A 24,745-nucleotide genomic window follows, 5' to 3' on the forward strand; every position below is an offset into this window, starting at 1 on the left:
CCATACTTTTGCATAGTTCTTAAATATGATTTTTTATCGTGTTAGTGAACAATTTATTAAAGGTACTCAAATGATAATTATCTTTAATATGTCCCAGATTTTCATGAAATTTTTTACCGTCTCGACCACAGTACACCCTACACAATACTTCACGACTTATTCAATTAATACTTACACGTGCACCACCATCGGGTACCGAGTGATTTCATCCTCTCGCAGCCCCGGTGGCAGAAACAGTCGCACCTGAGCGTGATATCCGCCGGAAATCATAACCGGGAAGGATCTCACCTGTGGCAGTGCCACTTTGGAAATCCTTTCCGCCAGTGCGGTGTTGTTTTGCAGGTAGTACAAAACTTGCGTAGGGCTCTTGGTGGGATCCACCTGGATCCGATAGATGGCACTGAATGGTATAACCGGGCCCAGACACTCGATAAGGGCAAATTCATTGCTGTTGGGAGCGAAGGTCGCCGTAAAGAACTGACACGGCGTCGGTGGGCTTGGTGGCTCTTCTGATTGGCGCTTCTTCTTCGGCGATGGAGTTGTGACGGGAATATCAATGTAGTCGTCCTCCTCCAGTTCATCCAAGTGGTCATCCTCCCAGTCGTCGTTCCATTGCTGCTGTTGTACACGGTTCGATGCTTTCACTTTGCTGACGTGTGCTTGACCACTGGGCTGATGGCTACAGGTCAGACATCGGGGAGGACGAGGGGGAGTGCCCTGTTTCGGTGGCAGTGATGAAGCCCGGTACAAATGTTGCTGTCCGGGCGAGTGCTCTGGGATACCCAGATAGTAGCTGTAGGGATGAAAAACACGTCCATGCGGAAAAATGTTATCCAGTTGACAATAATCCTTTTGGCAGCGGAATTGTGTCGCCGAAATACTCACACGAAATTGTTGGTCTGGTCCCAGTGCAGTATTTTGTTCACCTCGAAGTGGCCATGCGTTAATGGAATAATTCGCTTTTTGCCGATGTGGAGATGGACGAGATGCCGGAAATGTCCTGTGGGATTGTAGCAGATAAAAAGAGCAAAAATTAAATGATTTAAGTGGTATCAAAGAACATATATTATCGGCAATTGTATACACAATGCAATGGATGCTTTTTAAAATTGAAATAACTGAAGAGGAAGTAAGGACTTGGTCCGCTTTCAATAATTGACTACACGGGAAAAAAATCGTTGCTGGATCCATGACTTAAATGTTATGAAATCATAAAACTTGTCGCTTCATGATATTGTAACTACAAGTCATGATATCATGACGTTAACAACGATTATCATGAATAATAATAACTGATTCCATCAACAAAAGCCATGGCCGTAAAAGCGTTATGAAAAAATTAAACTCGTTTTCATAAATTGAATATCATAAAGCATAGTCATGGTAGCATGGCTCTGAGTCATAAAACTATGACGCTGAGTCATCTCAACCAGACGCTGAGTCGTATAAACATAACGCAGAGTCATAAAATCATGAATCACAACAAACGAATTTGGGCACCGTAAGCGTTACGCAAACCCTCGCGCAGAATCACCTACGCCATTTTTGTCACTTCTGTCAAGGCGCCTTTTGTGAGCGGCAGTGTTTTCCGGTGAGATTTTTTTTTGGTTTTCGAAAAAGTGTAGTGAATTGTTCTTACTTAAATAGTAGTAAACTATATAATTATTGAACTACATTCCAGAAGTTGAAAGTGAAAAAACTCTATATTCCGGCACAAAACTCCGGCCAGCTTCATCAGCAGCAGAACAATCAAGCTCACGTAATGATTTTATTAACTAACAATTTATACAATCAAGCCTTGCTTTATTTTATTATATATTTTTTTGAATAGAAATCTTTTCTTTTCTATGCAGACGGCGGGCGACATGGAACATAAAATCAGCACGCGCTTGGATTTCCTTAAGGAAAAATTCGAGAACCTTAATTTGCAGCCGCAAATTGTTTCGGTTGGGGCATCGCGGGGAGAAGGAGCGGTGCTCGTTATTTTCGGGGGAGCGGAGTACAAGGCAGACCACATCCTCCATGCCATTTGCATTTGCATGCAAGTGATATATGTTTTGAATCTCCAGTATGCACCAGACTGCAAGCCCCTCTGGATGTTCTTGCAGGCTCATCTGTTCAAAATCCCAGCGGTAGATCTACCCAAAAGCACCCGCGATTTACTGCGGGCTATTGAGTAGGTTGAAGGCACAATGATGAATAAATATTGACAAATACCAGAATCATAAAAATTACTTCAATATTCAGGAACCTTGTTCATGATTTCAGAGTGCGTGCTTCACGATAACATGACCTTAAATGCCACTTTGCACCAATTAATCCGATAGTATAAATTACAAATACTAGAATCATGCATACTGCTTATGTTTTTATCTCTCTCTTCTTCTCTCTTCTTGGCATAACGTCCTCATTGGGACAAAGCCTGCTTCTCAGCTTAGTGTTCTATGAGCACTTCCACAGTTATTAACTGAGAGCTTCCTCTGCCAATGACCATTTTGCATGCGTATATCGTGTGGCAGGCACGAAGATAGGAATGCCCAAGGAAGTCAAGGAAATTTCCTTTACGAAAAGATCCTGGACCGACCGGGAATCGAACCCGTCACCCTCAGCATGGTCATGCTGAATACCCGTGCGTTTACCGCCTCGGCTATATGGGCCCTTATGTTTTTATAACATTAGGTAATAAATTTAGAACATGCTTTATGATAACATGACCAGTACTACCATTTTTCGCAAATCGATCCAGTACCATAAATGACAAATACTTGCACCATGAGTAATGCTCAAGCTTTCATAAATTTAGTTCATAGTTTGAGTACGTACTTCATGATAATATGAACCGACTTATCAAATTTCGCTAATAAAACTGGAACCATAAATTACAACTACAAGTTCTATGAATACCGCTTCTGGTTTTATAAATCTAGTTAATAGTTCTGGTATTCATGGGCATGACATCATGACTTAACTTATAAATTTTTGTCAATAAATATTAAAAACGTAACGCCAAGGTGACGTTACGGCAACATGAGTCATGAAATTATGACCTTTTTTTGTGGTGTATATTTATAACATGAAAAAACACATTTTACGCGAAATCATGACTCATTTAGCAGGTTCCAAGCAGCGGATTTTTTCCCGTGTATGATAAACCTCCAGATATTTAAATCGATTCTCATGAGAAATCTCTAATAAACATCTCCTAAAATTGCACTGATTACACGTTTTCCTAATAAGTGGAAAATCATGGGTTCGATTACCAGTCCCGGAACTAGAGAGTTTTCATCAGTTGCTCCCACAGCATAGGAGTTAGCGCATACAAATACTTACAGTTGCAGCAAAATAGGGAAAATTAGAAAATTTGACCCCCTTTACAACTGTTTCGTAGAAAAAAAAACATTGTTTTTAAAACTTATATAGTGTTTTGAAAAGGTAAAACCTCAAACTTTGCATTGGTGGGTTCAGATTATAGGTTGAAGTTATTACTTCTGCTGCCTTGATATTCAGAGCTTTAGTTCTGTGCATCATTCAAGTGTTCATCGTAGTGCTACTGTCAGCTTTTGATAACCACTAGTAGGTCCGTCGTGAGGCTTCCGCCCTTATCATGGTACATTTCGGCTTGCGGCAGGATGCGTTGAGCTTCTGGTAGAACTTCTGTGTTTCTCAAGCACAGCACAGCAGTTCCATTTCCTCGCACGAAGGTTCTTCCAGGCGGCGTTCCTTCTCCCGAAGAGGCGGATCTACTGTTTCCGCTTCTGTTTGTAATATTCCACGTTCTACTGGTTCCACGTTGAATCATTCGAATCAATGCCACGTAGCTCTCGGCTTCGTCGTAGATGGCGACTTAAGCTGTACCCCAGCAGTCCTATTTAGGGGTGAGTGGGAGCTGCACGTAGAATTCGTCTTTGTCATCATCAGTTCTTACTAAGTGGGGGCTGTGTACTTTGATTATGCTCAAGTTGTCTTTCAGTACATCAGCGAATATACGGGTGCTCCAGGTAAGAGTGATCTGCCGTTTCACGAACTGAGTGTCCAATTGCAAATTCTTTTCCATCTTGTGGGTCGTTGCCATTAGATCTGGTTCGTAGTATTGCCTTGACATCAATTTCCGGAGGACCAGGGTGTACAGTTGAGCTTAGAGTTCTTATAGATCGTCGAACCATCCGTTTCAAAGCCATCTTTGAACAGCGATAACTTGCCGATCTACCGTACTCATCGCTCCGTGGATAGATTCCAACAGAGTGTTGAGATTACTGCTCGTTGATCTCATATATCCGCTCGTCCAGGTTCGGCTATCTGATCGTCTGCTGAAAAAAGCTGGATGTTGAAATGCATCGAGCGCTGATTCTAAGAGTCCGATACGGTTGATAACCGAGCTCGAATCTTACTAACTACGAGATAGTGATCTTAATCGATGTTAAGTTTCCTTCTTATAGGTCTAACATCAATGACGTCCGAGAAGTGTAGACCATCTACCATCACATGGTCGATTTGGTTGCAAACTCCACCGTGCGTCTTTCATTAGTGACACTGAAAAGGGCACTGTAATAATGCATAATGCGTACAGAAAGCCTTAAGATCTTTTCCACAGCGGGTTAAGAACAACAGTATAACCTGGAAATTTAGGTTTCTAAAGTCAGTTTCACTTAATAAGTGTTTACCGAGTATTCGAAAACGCAGTTGCGCAAAAACTGGACATTTACATATCAAAAATGATACGAAGTTCTATATTTGGATTCCTCCCCAAGTAACCAAAAGTTCCGCTTCCCATGACAAAATGCACTTTCAAGTTCCGCGAAGTTCAGTTAAAGTTGGAATGGAATGGAATGGAACTTTCTGGCTGCTTAAGAGGCTAACAATGAGCCTTGTTGGAACTTCGGTCACAAGTTCCGACAAGGCTCATTGTTAGCCTTTTAAGTAGCCAGAAAGTTTCATTCGGAACTTTATCTGAACTTCGCGGAACTTTAAAGTTGCTTAAGATGCTACTCGGAATTTTGTCGGAACTTTCAAGTTCATAGAAGTTCAGTTCAGTAGCATTGTGTTTCAATGAAGATTAAATTTATTTCATTTACAGAAACAGCTGTTTAAGCATACACGAACAAACGACAAATAGGAATTTATCAAATTAATGAATACTAGGCTTGAACAAAAAAAAAATGCCGCCCATCGGATTTGAACCGAGAGTCGCTGCGTGAGAACCCTATGCTCTACCACAGTACTACACTAGTGATTGAGTGAACAGCAGGTAACGTCTGACTTGAATTGATTTTCTGTTGGCAGCTAGTTTTTCCCATTTGTACAAAAGTGAAGTATGCTTGACTTCGTCAAGTGTCTTCAGCAGTGCAGCGGCAAGTCGGCAGGCTATTACGCAGGAGGATCAAGTTCAATTCTACATAGCAGCGACATGTGTGAAAATTTAACTATCATAAGCAATTTCCAGACACCCACCAACAGGGCGGGGTTGTAATTTTGAAAAACACATTTTTGTTTCTGCATGAATTTTGTCAAAGTTCTGTCAGAAGCTGCTTAGAAGGCTATCCAGCGTGCTTATGTGAACTTTCAAGTTCCAAAATTACTTAAAAATGAAGCTGCTTAGAAGGCTAATGAGCAACCTCGAACATGCTGCTTAGCTTAGAAAGTACCCTTTTATCTGAACTTTTGGTTACTTGGGTAGGTATTATATAAATACAAATGAATCAGCTTGCTGAGCATTTGCCATGTGATATTTGAGTCGGAAGTGATTAGCCAATGCTTTGACCAGCATGTTGCAAATCTGCTTAGACAGATTTGCTAGATACTTCGTCACCGCTGGAGATGACGCAGTACAATACAATTTTATTTGACGACATGACTCCAAACTATTCCAGTATTGTTTATGTTAAGCGGCAGCCCAGGTGTGAATCTGAAGCTACCCAAAACTTCGATACTGGAATAGCTGGTTCAGGACCACTGAAATCATATAATGCTCCAGCGCGCGCTAACTCTTCGGCCGAATTATTTTCAGCAATGGAAGAATGTTTAGGTATTAATACTAGGTAAACAGCGTTTGCTAAATGCAGCTCTCCACATTCGCCTTCCTACGGAAAATGAATTTTAAATAACACATCTGTCAGCAACCTCAGGTCAATTGAATTTACCAGTACGTCTGCTCTGGATCCCGAGATAGAGAAGTTTGAAACTTTACTTGACAACTAGCGCCACCTAGCGGCGCAATCACCAACTTTTTATTGAATTTCCAGATAGCTCTTGACTTGCTGAAGAACTTTGCTGAAGATGACAATTTTCTATCTGCTCTGAATCCTCGGATAGACAAGTTTGAAGGTTTACTTGACGCTTAGCGTCATCTAGCGGCAAAATTATCAACTAGGGTGCCTGTACCAGTTATCGCACCACCTAAGAAAAACTATTTATACAAAAATAAGAAGAAGACCGACGAATGTAAACAATAAGTCAAATGATTGATTAGTTTTCATAGTTTACAGGAAAAATATAAAAACGGGGCCAAAACTACTTTTAGTATTTATTACGGCGTGTGCCAATGATAGGAACCCTGTACCAGCTATGGACACATTTGTTAATTTGGGTTCCACTTCACACTATTTACATGCATTCCTTATGGGATTTGCCATAACTGGTACACTATGGCGAAATAGGGTGCAAGGAGGCCGAAAACTTAAGGAAAATGATTTATTTCTACCATAATTTGAGCAAATTGTGAAGTTTTAATGATTGCAATATCATTTGTGATCGTGATCTGTTGTTCACGATTTTTTTCTTGTTGATTTGTATCTTTAAAGGTTGAAAATCAACTATGGCGAATGTGAGGTACTATAGCCATAACTGGTACACTGAGCCTAATTGTTGAATCACCAGATTTCCTGACTTCCTAAAGACAATTGCCGAAGATGACACTATCTACTCTGGATTAGTGCTGAAATAGATATTTATGCAGCAAGTTGCAAAATGATTATTTTTCAACACGAGTTGTACGTTTATCCAAAGAGGATTGCCGAGTTGGATAAATACGACGAGTGCTGAAAAAATCGAGTTTTGCACCGCGTTGTATACAAAGTTTTTTGTAGTTGCAAAAATACCCGTACAGTATAATCTCTCTAGCCACACCAACCACATTGGTCGGGCTCCATACAAAAGGGCGGCCAAAACTCTCAAAAAACGAAATTGATATTTTTAAACTTTATTTCACCTTATAACAAAGTTAATGTATTGTGCTTTTATGATTCTTAATTAAAAGCATACCAGCTTTTGTATTTCAATGACATTTTCACTACCAAAGTGGCCTAAGTCATAAAATTGAAAAATGAATTATTCGCAAAAAGTAAAATAATATTATTTTGAGAATGGAATATATGTTTGAAGTTATCCAGCATATGAAAGCTTGTTACTGGACTGTTTGAATGCACGTATGGTGCAAAATTAATATGTTACAAAAATTTTCAAATTTTCATATATTGTACCTTAGAAATTTTGGTAATTTTTAAGTTAAAAAACGGTTCGTGTCGTCACGTGTCGCCGCAATTTCGAATAGTACATCTTAAACATCATGCTTAGAGCTGCCCAAAAACGTTTAAATATTTTGCAGAAATTTGCAGTTTTTCAAATTAGAGCTATTTAAAATAATCATGTTTTTTCATATATTTTACGTTATTTTTCCACTTTTTACTGAAATAAAATTTATCTTTCCACATTTTTCACACGTTTTGAACAAACTTGATTGGATTTGATCGAAAGATGATCATTTATTTAAATTCGAATTGATTTTCTAACAAAAAACGCAAAAAATATGGGGTTTACTGATTTTCACCGTTTTTGAAATTATTGAAATTACGTAATTTTTGAATACCCCTTTTTAAACACTAAAAATACTATATAACATATCTAGGCAACCTATAACTTCGATTTAACACATAAAAAGAGTTTTGGCCGAACTTTATCTTTTTCCGACCATTGTGCCAACGTGTACCAGCAGCAACCACGTGCGAGTCTCTATGCGCGAAAGGACGTAGTGCATAGTATTTTCTTCGATCAGGTAGGCTATGGTAGGCCAACTGTCGCAAGTTTTCAAGCTCTCGTCGTCGTCATGCAGCATCATTAGCAAAAGTAAAAGTAGGTTCAGCTTCTGCTTCTACGCCTGATTGGCAGTTCAAATCAGAATCTGAATCGTCCTGATTCGGATTCGAACTGCTCAGTGCATGTGGAAGCAGCAACTGTATCAACGGAAGTAGCGGTACGTAACAAAAAGTGTGTGATTGCAAAAGTGCCGAAAAGTACTACTTCTCAGCACTCTAAAGAGTGCCGAATAGTAGTACTTTTCGGCACCTTTGCCTCAGTGAAGAAAAGTAGGCCGTTTTATCACTGTTACCGCGAGTAAAAAGTAGGGGAATTCGCAACGCAATTACCACAATTTCATTTTGACATATATAAATTCAAAAACATCAATCTCATTTAAGAAGCTTAACCTGAGAATATGGTATATTAAAAACTTGTGCGGCTAGACCAGCTCTACAAGAAAGGCACGGAAAAAAACGATCTTTTTTGTATATTTGAAATAAATGTCACGGGCTAACCTTCGAAAAATGCCAATGATATTCATGGTGAATATCAATTGGCATTTTTCGAAGATAGTCCGAAACATTCGGGATGTTTTTAAATTTATATATGTCAAAATGACATTTTCAGCTGCTAAGGATCCCGAAACAGTGGAGTTTTAAACTTTACTTGACAACTAGCGCCACATAGCGGCAAAATCACCAACTTATTATTGAATCACAAGATAGCTCTTGGCTTCCTGAAGAACTTTGCCGAAGACAACATTTTTATATCTACTCTGGGTCCCGAAATAGTGCAAATTGAAACTTTATTTGACAACTAGCGACACCTAGCAACGCAATCATGAACTAATTCTTCATTACACCAACAAAGCTAGCCATGAAAATGTTTGACAATTCTCTGGTCATTTTGACAGACCACACATATGCACGCAAAGGACGGATCATATATTCTACTTTATCGATCTTGTTGTCGTTCTTTTCATGCTCATGGTTCATCTGTCAAAATGACCTGTGAATTGTCAGTAATTTTGAGGTTAGGTTCGTTGGTGTAATAAAGAATTGGTGAATCACCAGATTGATATCGACCTACTGAACAAAAGCATTGTTCCAAATAAACTAGATTTTGAGATATCGCATGTGATAACTTATGAGTGCTTCTACTGGCGAGTGTATATAGCAACCAATTCTACGTAGCGCCTCTATCGGCCAAATTGCCAACTAATTGGATGTTAGTTGGCATTGTGTCTGTGTGGTAGATCTACTCTAGAACTACTACTTTGCCAAAGAAAGTATGGTGCTATCTTGGAATACGCCTGAGATCAGTGCTGAAAATTTTATTCCGTCATACACAGATAAAAATAATGAGATTTACACGTCATGTAAAGTTCATTTTAGTCATGTAAACTTAGTGTTATGATGGTTTACATGATATATCATGTAAATTTGTGTTATATGTCATGTAAACACTCAGAGTCATGCGGATTTACATGACATATAATGGAAGATTACATGATATTTTATGACTTTTACATGATATGTCATGTAAACTTCTGGGATATCCCACGCTCCAAACATGTGCATCATATACCACAGAATTTTACACTCTTTTTTCGATCTGTGTATCTAAATTCAATCACCTACAGCTCATTTAAGAAGCTGAACCTGAGAATATGGTATATGAAAAACTTGTGCTTCAAGACCAGTTCTGTAAGGAAGTCACGGAAAAACTTCTATTTTTTTTTTAATTTTTTGAATATTTAAGGTAAATGTCATGGACCACCTTTGAAAAATGTCAAATGATATTCATCGTAACATTCTCAGAGCTCATTAGATTTATTTTTGTTTTATTAGAGTTTTATAATGGCCATAGATAATGCCATCGGTTGAAGTTTTATTGAACACTAGAAGCGTTTCACAAAGCATCAATAAATAACATTACTACAAAACTTATCAACACTGCAACCTATTTGGTTTTGAAAAGCTTTATAACAGTCATCGGGGTCTCCAGTTAGCCTAGTGGTTAGGCTATGGATCGCCAAAACTTGTGCTTCAAGACCAGTTCTGTAAGGAAGTCACGGAAAAACTTCTATTTTTTTTTTAATTTTTTGAATATTTAAGGTAAATGTCATGGACCACCTTTGAAAAATGTCAAATGATATTCATCGTAACATTCTCAGAGCTCATTAGATTTATTTTTGTTTTATTAGAGTTTTATAATGGCCATAGATAATGCCATCGGTTGAAGTTTTATTGAACACTAGAAGCGTTTCACAAAGCATCAATAAATAACATTACTACAAAACTTATCAACACTGCAACCTATTTGGTTTTGAAAAGCTTTATAACAGTCATCGGGGTCTCCAGTTAGCCTAGTGGTTAGGCTATGGATCGCCAATCCGGAGACGGCGGGTTCGATTCCCGTTCCGGTCGGGGAAATTTTCTCGACTCCCTGGGCATAGTGTATCATTGTACTTGCCACACAATATACGAATTCATGCGATGGCAGGCAAAGAAAGCCCTTCAATTAATAACTGTGGAAGTGCTCAAAGAACACTAAGTTGAAGCGAGGCAGGCCAAGTCCCAGTGGGGACGTCGAGCCATAAAGAAGAAGAAGAAGAACAGTCATCAAAAGTACTATAAAATAATCATTTATAGAGTAATCACTGCGTGTATACCATGCCAGCAGATGCACTATGTCATTTTGAGTGGCCAAAACTAAAAACAATCGTAATCACGGCTTAAATTATTTATTATTTTCAATATTCTTTGGTTCAAAAATTCAAAACTTTACATTGAAAAAATATTCTTTCAACAAAATAAAAATAATTGTAATTTGTTCACACATTCCATAATTTGTTGTGACCAGCCTAAGTTGACCATTGTGAAATGCTGTTCATGATCTATCAGAGCGCCATCTCGTAAAGAGTAGCGAAATTCTTCAATGGATTTATTGGTAGCTTAACATGGTATCGTCACGTCCAATTGCACCTATTGCGGCAATAATGAAGATACATTGCATTTTTTACTCAGCGCAAATTCGAAAGAAATGGCAAAATTTTACATACCTAGATGATGTGACGCATCTTGGGAGAAGTAGAACTGTGCACGCCACTAGCAAACTCATTTTTGGGGGCACACATGATAAAATCAGAAACTTCATTTTCACTCTGTATCCACATTATTTCCGTAAACTGGACTGTTTACAAGGCGCGTTAATCAAATGCGCCTATAATTGCTAAATTTGCGGTGAAACTAAGATCGCACATAATTATTTGATGCCATAATCGTCACAAAGTCACACATTACTAAGCATCAATTTCAACTTCAATTCCATTATGTTTTACGACCACGGCAATAGTTTGTTTACCTTTTCCAGCCCGGAAGAAAGAGAAACTGGATGTCAAAATTTTTCGAGCAGAAATGAACAACATGATTGTTTTATTGCGAACTTATTGCTGCTCTTAATATCGATTTGTATTTAAGCCTCTATAAGTATGGTCCACTTGGTTGGAATGCGTTCTTATAGCGGTTATCAGAAGGTTGTGATGGATTGATTGGTTTTATTAGAAGATTTATAAAATTTATCACGAAAACTGCTTAAAGAGCTTCATAAATCTTAAAATGTTACTTGGTATTGGCATTCTTCGAAGGTAGTCCGTGATGTTTACCTTAAACATTCGAAAAATAGCGGTTTTCTGTGACTTTTCTGCAGAACTGGTCCAGCCGCACAAGTTTTTCAAATACCATATTCTCAGGTTGAGCTAAACCGAACCAAAGACCATTTTTTGAAAAATAGAGTTTTCTTATCCATTAGATGAAGAATAATATGATCTTCCTTTCGTATAAAAATCCTGTAATTCTGACAGCTCTTCGTGGAGTAAATTCAAAATTTCTGTTTGGCGGAACATACAAAACATCATTTTGCATCCAACCAGAGTGAACTGTAAACCATTCCATAGAATCAGCGAAACATTTTAGTTTTGGTCCAGATGATGAACATTTCAAGTTCTTCTAATTGCCGTCAGATTTCTAACTTCTAACCGACTCATAGTAACAATCTGTGATAGAGTTGAACACGTAATTAGAAATATGGGTATTGGAGGATCCATTTATGTTTCGATGGCGCTGATCACCATTTTTCCAAATCACTATCAGCCAGACCGAACCAAATCCACTGCATTTTAGAATCATTTTTTCTCAACAATACAAAAATTAACTGGTTTTAAATACCTGCATTATGTCGACACTCCTCATACTGATTATTTAACACAGGAGCCGTCATTGAACAACAAGGCTAATTAGAATAATAGAGCTTGAAAAAAAAATCAAACACTTAGGGTTCGTTCCAATTGGCGAATGAAAATTAATTTTTACTTAAATTTGACAGTTCGACACTTAAACTTGACAGTTTTCCTAAGGAAATAATTATAGAACTGTCAAGTTTGAGTGAAAATTAATTTTAATTCTTCAATTGGAACAGACCCTTAGTTCGCTTTGGCTGATCGAAAAATGGCGTTCTCACGAAAACCATCCTTGAGAAGAACTTTTAGAACTTGATTCAGACTTAACGACTGACCTTCAGCTAGGTAAAATGACCTTGAGGTAACGCGCTAGGTTATCACTTAAATGATCCAAGTTCGAATCTCTTTCATGTTTTTTTTATTTTGTTTTGTCTTAGTTCACTTTGGCATAACATTTTCATGGTTTTCTTCGACCAGCATAAAGTTGAAGTACACAAATTGCTCCACTTTCACATCGCAGGACCTCAGGACATGCAAGGACATCATTTGACATAATCACTCTTGCTCTGTGCCTGCACATGCACTGCTTGTAAAAAAATGGGTGGGAAGGGCTGAGATGGGTGGGCTTCCGCCGTTCATATTTCAAACTATTTTGAGACCTCCGTACTACCATACTATACGCGTCGTTTCTGATTGATGTGAAGGATTATGAGTGATATCGATTTCAACTTCATAGACGATGAAAAATCTAGATTTTTTTACAATCCGGCTGGTTTCCTCTAAAACAAATAAACACAGTCTGCCACACTGAACTATAACCCATATTCCAATGTTTTTGTTCAGCCAGAGTGAACTGAGTGCAAAGTACTAAGAAATTAAATGTAATAATATCAATGATTTCATATAATTTACATGTATACTTCATCTCTGATAGTTAATAAAGGCTTGTAAGTTGCATATGTGCGGAAAAGTTTCAAATAATCTTGGCTATTGTTTATTTGTGACTGGTTAAACTTTAAGCTTAATTATCTCGGAAGAATGTTTTTGGCGCTTAGTTCGGTTTAGCAGAACCCCGGCCAAATGAGCTGTAGGTGATTGAATTTAGATGTTACGAAATGAATTTTTTGCAATTTCTCATCGTAATAGGCTGTTTTACCTCACGCAAGTCTGACAGGAAAAGGCCTAATTTCCCGCACCAAATAAACAGTGCTGTAATGGTTCATTACAGCACTGATTTGCGTTGTGTAATGAACCATTACAGCACTGTTTTCAGTTTTGATCAACTTCTTGATGCTTTCTGGACGCAGTTTTGGAAAATAGTGACAACTACACAGTATTACCTGCTGTAATCAGATTTTCTTAAATAAGGCTATGAACATCAGTGTGCAGCTTGATGGGAAAGTTTTGTTAAAAATCAACCTCAAGCGGTAATTTATGAAATTGCAAAAAACGTTGTAGTTTTTGGATTCCTGCAATATGGACTGCCGTGTAATAGGTAACCGTATAGATCGAACCCATGTGGTAGGAATCTAGACTGTAGTCGATATATGTGGGCTTACCTGCTGTTCCATCCCGAAGCGGCGATATGGCTATGTAGGAGCTTCCGTTTTGACTGAAGAACGGAACCGACATTTCGTCGACCCATCCTCGGCCGTCGCCACTGATGCGGTGAGTCTGTAAATGGGAATCGAGACAAGAAAACCGTGAGACTTATAGTTGATTAATTAGCAGGACGTTAACTACACTTGAATCGAGAGACATATTTCTGTGATTAATAAATAAATAAAGAATGTTGGTTCACATAAAGTAAAAACGTATCCACAACGATTCCAAACTAATTTTCATTCGTTTGAAATGCACATTTTGTTCAAGGCAAAACACAAATGAAAACTCCATGTTATGCGAAACTCAAATTCACAGATCTCCTAATTTATTCTATGGCGAAATTCCATCTGTTGATTAGGGCGCCAATGTTTTCGTCTCGTGACTTTACAATGACCGACCCATGCCCTAACATTGTACTGTGGGTGCTAGTCTGAAATGGATATTTATTGTTTCAATTTCACAGTCGAAAGCTCCGCTACGACACCTATTCTGTAATGTCGAATTGTTTCTTTGGTCTGTTCGTGTATCATGTTGAAGCTAGTTACTTGCTTCAGCGTTCAGGAGAGCGTTGTGCAAAATGCAATGGTCTTATGAGAGCTGGGTCGGACTTCGATAATATTATGAGATCCATACAAAACTGGTGCATTTTAACTGATCATTTTATGTCTACATTATTTTGAATACTTTAACGACAAAAACCAAATCTCTCCATACAGCCGTTCACATTCGAGGATGAGAAAGGTGGCGATGGAGACGAAGTGGTGATGACATCTCGTGGAAAACAGAGAAACCGGAGGAAGCAAATTGCTAAAGGATGGTGTGGTGGCACGTGGCTTGTAGGTTCTAAACGAAAAACCCGACCCAGCAACGAACGAGTAGGGGAGGTTTTTCTACGTACAGGTTTTTGGTCAAATGGAAATTTAGTTGATGCAGCAGGCAATCAGTGTGTGGTGCTCGTGTGACTTTGATGGTTGTCAACAGTGTGCAGTGGTGGGATTGAGTTATATGGAAATTTGTGCTAACTGCAGACAAATGTGCTGACTTTGGGGGACCACAGTTGACCCGACAGAGGCTTGAGTTCAGGGTTGAAACTGATGGGAAGTTTATTTGTTGAGATGAGTTCCCTTTGCTTTAGTCTTTTTAACAAAGACAAATCAATCAATCAATCCCTTTGCTTTGAAGCAATGAAACATACGAACGGGTGAATCGATTAAAAAAAATTTCCTGTCTGCCAATTGGGACATTTGTGTCGTCGCTATAATAAGACCTATACCATCATATATGTGAAGGTAAAGTAAGGAAGTTGGAATTATGATATAAGAAGTGGGTCCATGTTCTAAAATATATGATGCTTATTTTTGAAAACAGTTTTTTAGAACAAGAGAACGAAAATCAATACGTTAATTTGAGATTGCCACTTGACCTGACATGCCAAATCACATGTACAGATGTAAGTTTGTATGAGGGTTTTTTTTTCAAAAGTTCCTCATGAAGATTCCTCTAGGATTTGTCTCTGTGTCTCCTCCAGGAGATCTTTTGAGGATTACTCCAGGTTTTTCTAATTACAATGGAAATTTTCCGAAGAATAACTTCTGGGGATTACTCTAAAAGATGGTCCAATAGCCAGACCGAAACGTCGGCGATGATAAATAATTAATCAACGCAATTTATCAGACTGCAAGCCGAAATTCTCTAGGAAAAATCAACAGTCATCCAGTCGAATCCTATAATCAAAACAACATGGCGGAAACACACACGTTTTTCTACACTAAAATTGGCCAAGACTATGGACCCATGGTCCAGAGAATTTTCAAAGAGTACGCGAGCAACAACCAAAAATTGGGAAATATGCTGAGTCGGAAGAACTTCGTTCCTCAACACATTGTTCATTCGCTGAAATGTGTACACGAACTGCTAGCGACGAGAAGCCCGTGCGCCCACAAGCTGGAAAACAGCATCATGCGATTCCAGAAGACATTACTCAATGTCGAAATAGAGGATGCCTTCTACCGTATCAAGGTGCTACATCGGGAATCTCTCTGGAAGTTCCTTCAGGATTTATACTTCGGGATCCTTCCAGGAAATTTATCTGGAGATTCCTCAAGGAGTTTCCTCTAGGGACTTTTCCAGGATTTTTCTCTAGTGATTCTTCCAGGAGTTCCCTCCGAGGGTTCTCCAGGATTTCTCCTGAAATTTCTTCTGGGGATCCATGGAGGATTCCTTAGAGATTAGAGGTTTTTCCTGGAGGAAACCCCCACAAGTAACATCTGGAGGATCTCTCTGATGTTCCCTCTGGGAATTCCTTTAGGAGTTTACTCAGGAGATACTTCCCGGAGTCCCCTCTGGGAGTTCCTTTAGGAGTCCCTTTTGGGGATATCAATGGAAGTGCCTTGAAAGTATTTATGCAAAATTTCCCTCTGGAATTCCTCCAGAAGTTCTCTCTCGGGATTCTAACAGAAGTTGAAACTGATGGGATAAGATGAATCAGCGGGTTAACGTGTAACGGAATCTAATCATGTTAAACAATTTGAAAGTCATAACAAATAGTTTTTGATTCAAACAAAGATAGAATGATAAAATTTCAAATTGAATTGAAATCTTGTTCAACACTTCGCTATTCATCTTGCCGCATCTGTTTCAACTTGCTCGGTGTACTTTATATGGAATTTTCCCGCTGGGAATTCCTCCAGAATTTGTTTGAGCTTTCTTACCGGAGCTCCTTCTGGAGATTTCTCTACGGATGCCCTTTGGGGATTCATCCAGGAAGTTCCTTCCAGAAATTTCCAGGCGTTCCTTCTGAAGATTTCAATGGAAGCTTCTGTAGGAAATTTTTCCAGGAGTTTTATTTGAAGATTGTTCCAGGAAAGACCTCTAAGGATTCATTCAGCAGTATTCTACTCCAGGATGATCTCCAGACCGAACTCCGAGAGGAATCCCAAAAAGTGTCTCCTGGATAAATTTCCTGAAGGAACTTCCATCAAGATCCCCAGAAGCAACTTTTGGAAGAATACCTTGAGAGCACTCTTGGCGAAATCTCTGGCGGGGACGCCTGGGGAAATCCTTAGAAGGAACTTCCACTGAAATCTCCATGGAGCTCCGTGAAGCACTCTATAGAAGATCACCAGAGGAAACTCCTTGAGGGATCCCAAAAATGAAATCCTACAGGATTTCCCAGAAGAAAAACCTGGGAGGGACCCCCAGAGGAAGCTCCGGGAGGAATTCCAATAGACAAGTTCTGTTGGAATCCCCAGAGGTGATCCTATATGAACTTCTATTGAAATCTCTAGAACTCCTGGCATAATACTCCTGAAGGAATCCTTAGAGGTGTTTCCTGAAAAAAAAAATCCCAAAAAGGACTCCTGAAGGAATCCCCAAAAGGAATTCTTGGAAGATTCTTCCCCGTAGGAACCCCCTGGAAAAATTCTCTTCAGAAACTTCAATTGAAATCTTCCTGGAGGAATCCCAAATGGTAACTCCTGTAGGAATTCTCTGAAGAAAATCCTCAAATAATCTCAAGCGGAAAATCCTGGAGAAATTCCCTGAATTGAAGTCCCTAAAGGAAACTTCTGGAAGAACCCACAGAGGTTTATCCTGGAGGAATGCCCAAAGGAAACTCCTTGTGTTTTTTTCTGCAAAAACCTTCGTTGAAATCTTCAGATGAAACTTCTGAAGGAATGTCCAGAGGGATCTTTCAGAAGAATCTCCAAAGGGAACTCCTAGAGGAATCCCCAGAAGCAACTCCTGGGGGAATTCCCTGAAGGAGCTTCAAAAGATCCCCAAAGGGATCTTGTGGATAAATTCCGTAAAGAAGCGTCCATCGAAATCCCCAGAAGAAACTTCTTTAATAATACCTTAAGAGAAGTTTTGTAGGAGTCCCTAGAGGGAACTACAGATGAAATCCTCAGAAGTAACTAATGAAGAAATCCCATAAAGAAACTTTCGTTTATATCTCCAAAATAAATTCCTGGATCAATCTTCAAGATATCTCCAGAGTGAACACCCGAAGGAATTCCCAGAAAAAAACTCGCGGAGTAATTTCCAGAGGGAAATCCTAGAGAAATCCCCAGAGGGAACATTTGAAGGAATCTCCTGAGAGAACTCTTGCAGGAAACCCAAGAGAGAACTCCTAATGGAAATTCCATTGAAGTCTTCAAAAGAAATTCCTTTAGAAATCCTCAAGTGATTTCCAGAGGGAACTCCCTAAGGAATACCCAGAAAGAACTTTTATAATAATTCCATATGGGAACTTTTATTGAAATCACTAGAGAAAACTCCTGGAAGAATTCTCCTGGAGGAATCCATGGAAATATATCCTATAGACTGTTTCAGAAATTATAAATACACTTTGTTTATTAAATTAAATGAACTGTTGTAATGATTTTTACCAACTTCTTTCAGAGTATAGCATATTGTACTCCATATTTTTATGTTTCCTTTCAATTGTCTTGATATTTTGTAGAACAGTCGAGTTATCTAACAAATAACTTAATTTTTCAAATTTGCATTTGTACAAAGGTGTTTTTTAATGATTTCAACATTATTTATCACTAAATACCAAAAAATATCTAAATTTTTATCACATTCGCTTTCTCAACAAGTTGTCTAAGAAATGCCTTGATCAAAATTTGGGAAAAATCGATAAATGCATTTCCACAACATTTTTTTGGAGATCAAATTTCTTATTTTTTAAGGTTTTCTACGGAACATAAGAACTACCACACAGTTCCTTAGCATTCCTGAATGCATTTAATCTAAACAAACTTATTTTTTCAGCTCATTCGATCCTTCAGATGGCAAAGCTTGTCATACCATAAAAACGAATGCAGTAAGCAGTAATTAAGACATTCGTTTGCTTAATGTTTGTTGCTACTGGTGTTGTTTAGAAATTTGAAACAAAAAATTTTAAATTGAGAAGGCCCGCAATAGTGGATCTTGATTAAATATTCCAGTAAAAATTACTCTTACTAATTAAGAAATATCTTTAATTATCGATACAGGAGTTTTTATTGTGTTTGAAAATTAAATATTTTATCTGTAAGATTTTTTTTCTTTTCGACTATGCTACATTTTTTTACCACTTTGTGCAACTTCAAATTTTAATCATCTAGTTTACAGAGCCCTATTTTTTAACTTTTAGCAGAAACATCAACAAAGTTGGTTTTATTTGCTTCGTTAGCATGTTTACTATAAGAGCTTGAAGAAACTGTTTAGGATATTGTGTTCAAATTGAAATGGCAGTTAATCGTTAGTGTATTTATAATTTCTGAAACAGTCTATAAAGGAATGCCCAAAAGCAACTTCTAGAGAAATTTCCAGCAGAAACTTTCATTTAAATATTTAGAGGGGACTCCTGGATTGAGTTTGCTCCGCAAGAAACTAAATTGGTTGTGTTTTCTAGAAAGCGGAACCCAGCCCAACTGAAACAAATCTACCAGTTTTTGACTTTGAAATACCTTGGGGTCTGGTTTGATTCAAAAGCACGTTCAAAAGGCACTACGTGTTTAGTACAAAAATGTCAACAAAGTATCAATATTTTTCGCAAAATTACCGGAACATGGTGGGGTGCTCACCCGGAAGACCTCACTACAACTTTTTTCTCTGTTCTAGATTGTGGCTTTTTCTGTTTCCTCTCATCTCAATAGCAAACTTCCACCTAATAAAATTGGAAAGAATTCTATACCGTTGTTTACTTCACTTCACCAATGATAGTTCCTCTGTTAAGCGGGCCCCACACGAACATCAATACTTCTTCAATATCGGTACTATTTGTCGCAATTTTCATCAAACCTTCAGCTTAATCGAAAGACTTTACAAAAATACATTGAGAAAACCATGAGTTTGACGAAAACTCCGACAAAAAGTGCCAATATTGATGAAGTATTGATGCTCGTGTGGGGTCCGCTTCAAATATGATCTGTTCACGAAACAAGCTATTCGTGGAATATCTGATCAACTTCAGTGTATATCAATTCCCCGCATTTTAACGAACAGTACCAAAATGTAAATTCCTGTAAGAGATTAATGCATCTACTGGCTTCTGTGTCTTCAACGAAAATTCCACCGCGTGCCACAAGCTTCAGGAACAGGTAGCAATTAACTTCGCTTTAGGGATGATTTCCAACATGCCCGCAGACAATTTCTTCATCTTCTCGGATAGTCATAGTTCTATAGAGGCACTCCGGTCGATGAAATCTGTAAAATATTCATCTTACTTTTTTATAAAAATTAGGGAGCAAATGGGCGAACTGATTGAAACAGCATGCAAGATTACCTTAGTATGGTCCCCCTCACATTGCTCAAATTACGGCGATGAGAAGGCGGACTCTCTCGCATAGGTGGGCGCCCAGGAAGGTAAGAACTATGATAGAAAAAATTTACACGATGATTTTTTCCATTTTGTTCGCCAGAGTTCTCTTCAAAGTTGGCAAAATGATTGGCGAGATGACCAGCTGGGACGGTGGTTACATCCCGAGTAAATGAAAAAATCTAATGAATAGCATATTCGGTTGTTACTGACTGAATTACAGAGTTATCTTTCTATGGTTGGCTTTTCGGTCCGAATAAATTATATGCGGGGTGATACTATTTCATCTGACGTTCCGACCCTTGGTTGGGTCTTCTTCAAGGAGGTTATGGGGATACCGCTACGTTTGTATCGCCGGTTGCATGGCGTAGGGCTGTCGGGTTTGGTGAATTTAACCCTCAAGAGGATACCTTAAATGAAGGTCCGTTTTGGGACCCTGGGGTCCATTGGACCCCAACATATATTCTCGCGTATCTCGTGATCCTTACTTTTCGAAAGGGTGATGCTTTCAGCAAAGATGTTAGGAAAGTCAAGGCCTATCTAGTGATGAACAATTTAGTTCGGGAAGTTTCCGCTAGGTGGTGCTAGTAAGCATTGAAAAATGCCCCCGATCTACAGGATATAACGTACCTAAACAAGCGGACAAGGACAAGACGTACCGAAACAATAGGGTAAATCGCACTGCTGTAGACGAGTAGACATATATGTCCAGCGGGTCAAAAGGGGTCATTCAAATATTACGTAACGCAAAGGAGTGGGAGGTGGTCTAGCGCTGTGTTACGTTTCATTCAAAATTTTCCATACAAAAGTTGTTGCACGGAGAAGGGAGGAGCCCTTAAGTTGTCAAATTTTGCTTTTCGTAATATTTGAATAAACCCAAGAGGAATCAGAGACAAACAGACGTAACACTATTAAAAATAAAATCTCATATATCTCAGGATCCTGATTACTTATATAGTTGATGTCTTCGGCAAAGTTGATTGATTGGTCAAGAACTTATACATTATGGACCGTTTGATTCGATATTCCACCACTAGACAGTGCTAGATAGCATGCAAATTTTTTTTCTCATAATATCTCAGGATCCTGATTTCTTAGAAAAATGGTGTCTTAGTTTTTGGGTAGGTCAAAAATGTTCAGTTGATGAGCCATTTGATACGAACTCTCCTATTGGGAGACGCTGGTGCGGGATGCTTATTATTTATAGAGATGGTGTCTACAGCTGTTATTTGGCAGGACATGGACCTACCGAATATAGACACTATAGAATCTACAGACTTGGGGAGAAATAGTTGAATTACGCAATTTTAGAGTGTTTTATAGTGAATTTAATGTATACTAATAGAAAATGACGTCACACAACCCACAGTCGTTATCGTTCCGTAAATCTCGTTTGGCTAAACGAATTGATAGATCGCTTGGTTAGGGGCCATCCATAAATGGCGTAGCATTTTTTTTACGATTTTTTACACCCCCTTCTCCCCCTATTTTCCCATACCTAATACATGGCTCGTAGCATAATCAGAGACTCTCCCCACCACCCTAAAATGCCACTTCATCTATGGACGGCCCTTTACAGTTGTCTGCACCTTGGAAAGCATATGGAATCTATAGTGTCTATATTACAGATTATGGGATATATACAATTATACTTTGATCATAATCTACACAATTTTCCACAGCACAGAGATCAGACATCCAAGCTCAGTTTCAAAACTGTGTAAGGAATTAAACGTTCATTTGAAATAGCAACACAAGTGGCAACATCGTGGTGGCGCTGCTATCCCAATGTTCCCAATCTGTTGTCGGTGGTGAATATAGAACTTATGTAGATATGCGTACTCACCACTAATTGTAGCAACTTGCCGCATAGGTGACGCTAGTGTTGTCAACGCTAAAAAAATGAATCCTTGAACAGCTTTCGAGACAATTTTCTATAGGCTTGGGTGTCTGTTCTCTGTGATACAAAATATATTTTCATGAAAAATCGAATAAAATGGAATGTAAATTTCAACGTTTCCTTCCCGTAACCGGGAGGAACTCCTGGAGAGAAATTCCTGGAGGAATCCCGTGAGGAGTTCCTGGAGGAATCCTGGAAGAAATTCCTAGGGGAATCTCGAGAGCAACTCCTAGAGGAATCCCGGGAGAAATTTCTGGAGAATCCCGGGAGAAATTCCTGAAAGAATCTTGAGAGGAATTCCTGGAGGAATGCCAGGAAGAATTCTTGGAGGAATCCCGGGAGAAATTCGTTGAGAAATACCGGTAAGAATTCCTGGAGAAATCCCAGGAGGAATTCCTGAAGAAATCCCAGGAGGAATTTCAAGTGGATTTCCTAGAAAAACTCATGCAGGAAACCCGGGAGGAAATTCTGGAGAAAACCCGGGAGCAATTCGGAGACAAATTCCTGAAGAAATTCTGGGAGGATTTCGTGGAGGAATCTCGGAAAGCATTTGTGGAAGAATCCTTTTACGAATTCCTAGTTGAATCCCTGGTGGAATTCCTGATGTAGTTTTGGGAGTCATTTCCGGAAGGCTTTTAAGTGGATTTCCCAGATGAAATCGTAGAGGAACCTCGGGAAGAATTACTGAAAGAATCCCTAAACTAATTTCTGGAAGAATCCTGGTAGGAGTTAATTCAGAAATTTTGGGAGGAATTCCTGGAGGTATCCGGGTGAGTCAATTCTGAAGTAAATTATCCACCAAATTGGAAGTATTGGTATTGTGAACAGAATGTAATTATATTGTGTTATTCTCAAGATATTCACTTCAAAAGAAGCGTACTTATTTGAGGACGCTTGCCACTCGGTAATCTAGGATGCTGGGCATATACGAACTAATTAGCGCCATTTTGCAGTAAAACTTTAAAATAATTTTCATTACCAAATAATCCTTGATGTATTGAACACTTTTGCCGAAGACACAAACTTTCTATACATTCCGAAACTCAAGATATTCAAGCTAAATTTAACTTTCAATCCATAATTTGAATAAACAATAGCGCCACCTACTGGGCTAATTCCAATTCAATTTGTTCGTCACAAGATTGCCCTTGGTCTATTGAACAATTTTGTCGAAGACAGCATTATTCTAGGAAGTGACGATCACAAGATATAATCATTCGTGTCGTGGGGTCCAATGGACCCCAGGGGACCAAAATCGCCCGGTTCAACTTTGACATAAAAAATAATCTATATTTAGTACGCCATGAAATATTTGTTATTTTTGCACAAATAACTCATCGTGGTGTAGTTTGAAGGTACTGTGAAAACGGGACCGATGTGTCAATCCAAACTTTTTTGCGACCACTTCAAAGTGGCTCTGGGGTCCAATGGATTTAAGTTTGTGTTGGCTATTTGTCGGTAGATGGTGAGGGTGTAGTTTACAATAATTTGTTTTACCACTGCGCCGAACGCTATCATGGCGTCTAGACACTGACTGAATTACTGAAGAACAGAACCTGATATTGGTTTGATTGATATAAGAGGTAAAAGGTCAGAAATAATAGCAAAATTTAGTATGGTGAATTGCTCAATAATAGCTCGTTAAGATATTACAATACAAGATCAAACCAATAGCAGACAAGATTTATCGACCTTTTGCTTGCAAAAATAGAAAAAAAAAATCATCCAGCATCGAACCTATGACCTAAGGATTCACAGGCGCCGATGCTTACCACTCAACTGCGGCTCACTGTTGTGAATACCATGAGAATAAGAGCATGACATCATGACATTCTTCGTTTCCACAGCTCAAAAAGAGGCATATGACAATTCACTAATATTGAGCCATCTATATGGGTGTATAAGTTCTATTTCGTGCAGAAGAGCTTAATTTAACTGATATCATATAACTTTAAGCTATTCGTGCGATATTCATTGAATTTTTGAATAACACATCAAAATCACATCAAGCTATGACAGCAAAAGTTGTTCGATTTGAGATATGATACTCTCACCTACCTGGCATTACGGTTTGAACGTAGGTCGAGATTTTATACGTGTGTTTTTGCAAGACTCATGTCCAGCCATTACACGTTAGGCACACATGTGTATAGAATAAACCTTGCGTTAGACAATCTTTGTACTAAATTCGGTTCCGGTTATGATGACATCGACCACGTAGTTTTGCAAGGTGTCAGGGCCAGAGTTGAAAATTTTCATTTTCATTTTCCTTTTCATTCATCAGAGTTGAAAATTTTCATTTTCAATGAAGATTCTCAACTGAGGGATCAAAATAAAATTCATTTTGGTGAATGAATTTTTTCACCTATTCATTCATTTTTCTGTCACTGAAAATTTTCACTGAGAAATAAAGCTGGATCGTAACTCCCGATTATACTTCCAATTACCTCAAAACTTGTGTATAGTAGTTAATTATAATATTAATTATGTTCTCTATTTGCCCATTAAGTCGGATTGTGCGTCTGTTAACAGAAATTGGACATTTTACGATGTGCGAAAAAATATTCGTGACAGAGAATTGAATGAAAAAAGAGAGGCATTCAGCTGACAATGAATGTGGCCAAAC

General features: G+C 38.5%; 1 protein-coding gene and 2 long non-coding RNA genes across 4 annotated transcripts in view; 1 reads left to right on the forward strand and 2 right to left on the reverse strand.

Moving 5' to 3' along the window:
• The window catches only part of LOC109400281 (prolyl endopeptidase FAP), a 447,684-nt gene that overhangs the window by 21,532 nt on the left and 401,407 nt on the right, over positions 1-24,745 (reverse strand). For both annotated transcript variants that reach the window (XM_062850972.1, XM_062850971.1), the window contains exons 10-12: positions 13,870-13,984; positions 886-1,000; positions 176-793 (exon numbers count right to left, since the gene is read on the reverse strand). In XM_062850972.1, the coding sequence (XP_062706956.1) occupies positions 176-793; positions 886-1,000; positions 13,870-13,984 (848 nt within the window). The remainder of the gene's footprint in view (positions 1-175; positions 794-885; positions 1,001-13,869; positions 13,985-24,745) is intronic.
• Positions 1,375-2,246, forward strand: LOC134286677 (uncharacterized). The gene is made up of 3 exons (XR_009996915.1): positions 1,375-1,591; positions 1,682-1,759; positions 1,854-2,246. It is a non-coding gene; the product is annotated as an uncharacterized LOC134286677 (long non-coding RNA).
• LOC134286678 (uncharacterized) lies at positions 2,070-3,139 on the reverse strand. Its single transcript, XR_009996916.1, has 2 exons — positions 2,675-3,139; positions 2,070-2,373 (listed from the first exon to the last, which is right to left on the reverse strand). It is a non-coding gene; the product is annotated as an uncharacterized LOC134286678 (long non-coding RNA).

This window comes from Aedes albopictus, chromosome 2, assembly GCF_035046485.1.
Source record: "Aedes albopictus strain Foshan chromosome 2, AalbF5, whole genome shotgun sequence".
Taxonomy (NCBI): Eukaryota; Metazoa; Arthropoda; class Insecta; order Diptera; family Culicidae; genus Aedes; species Aedes albopictus.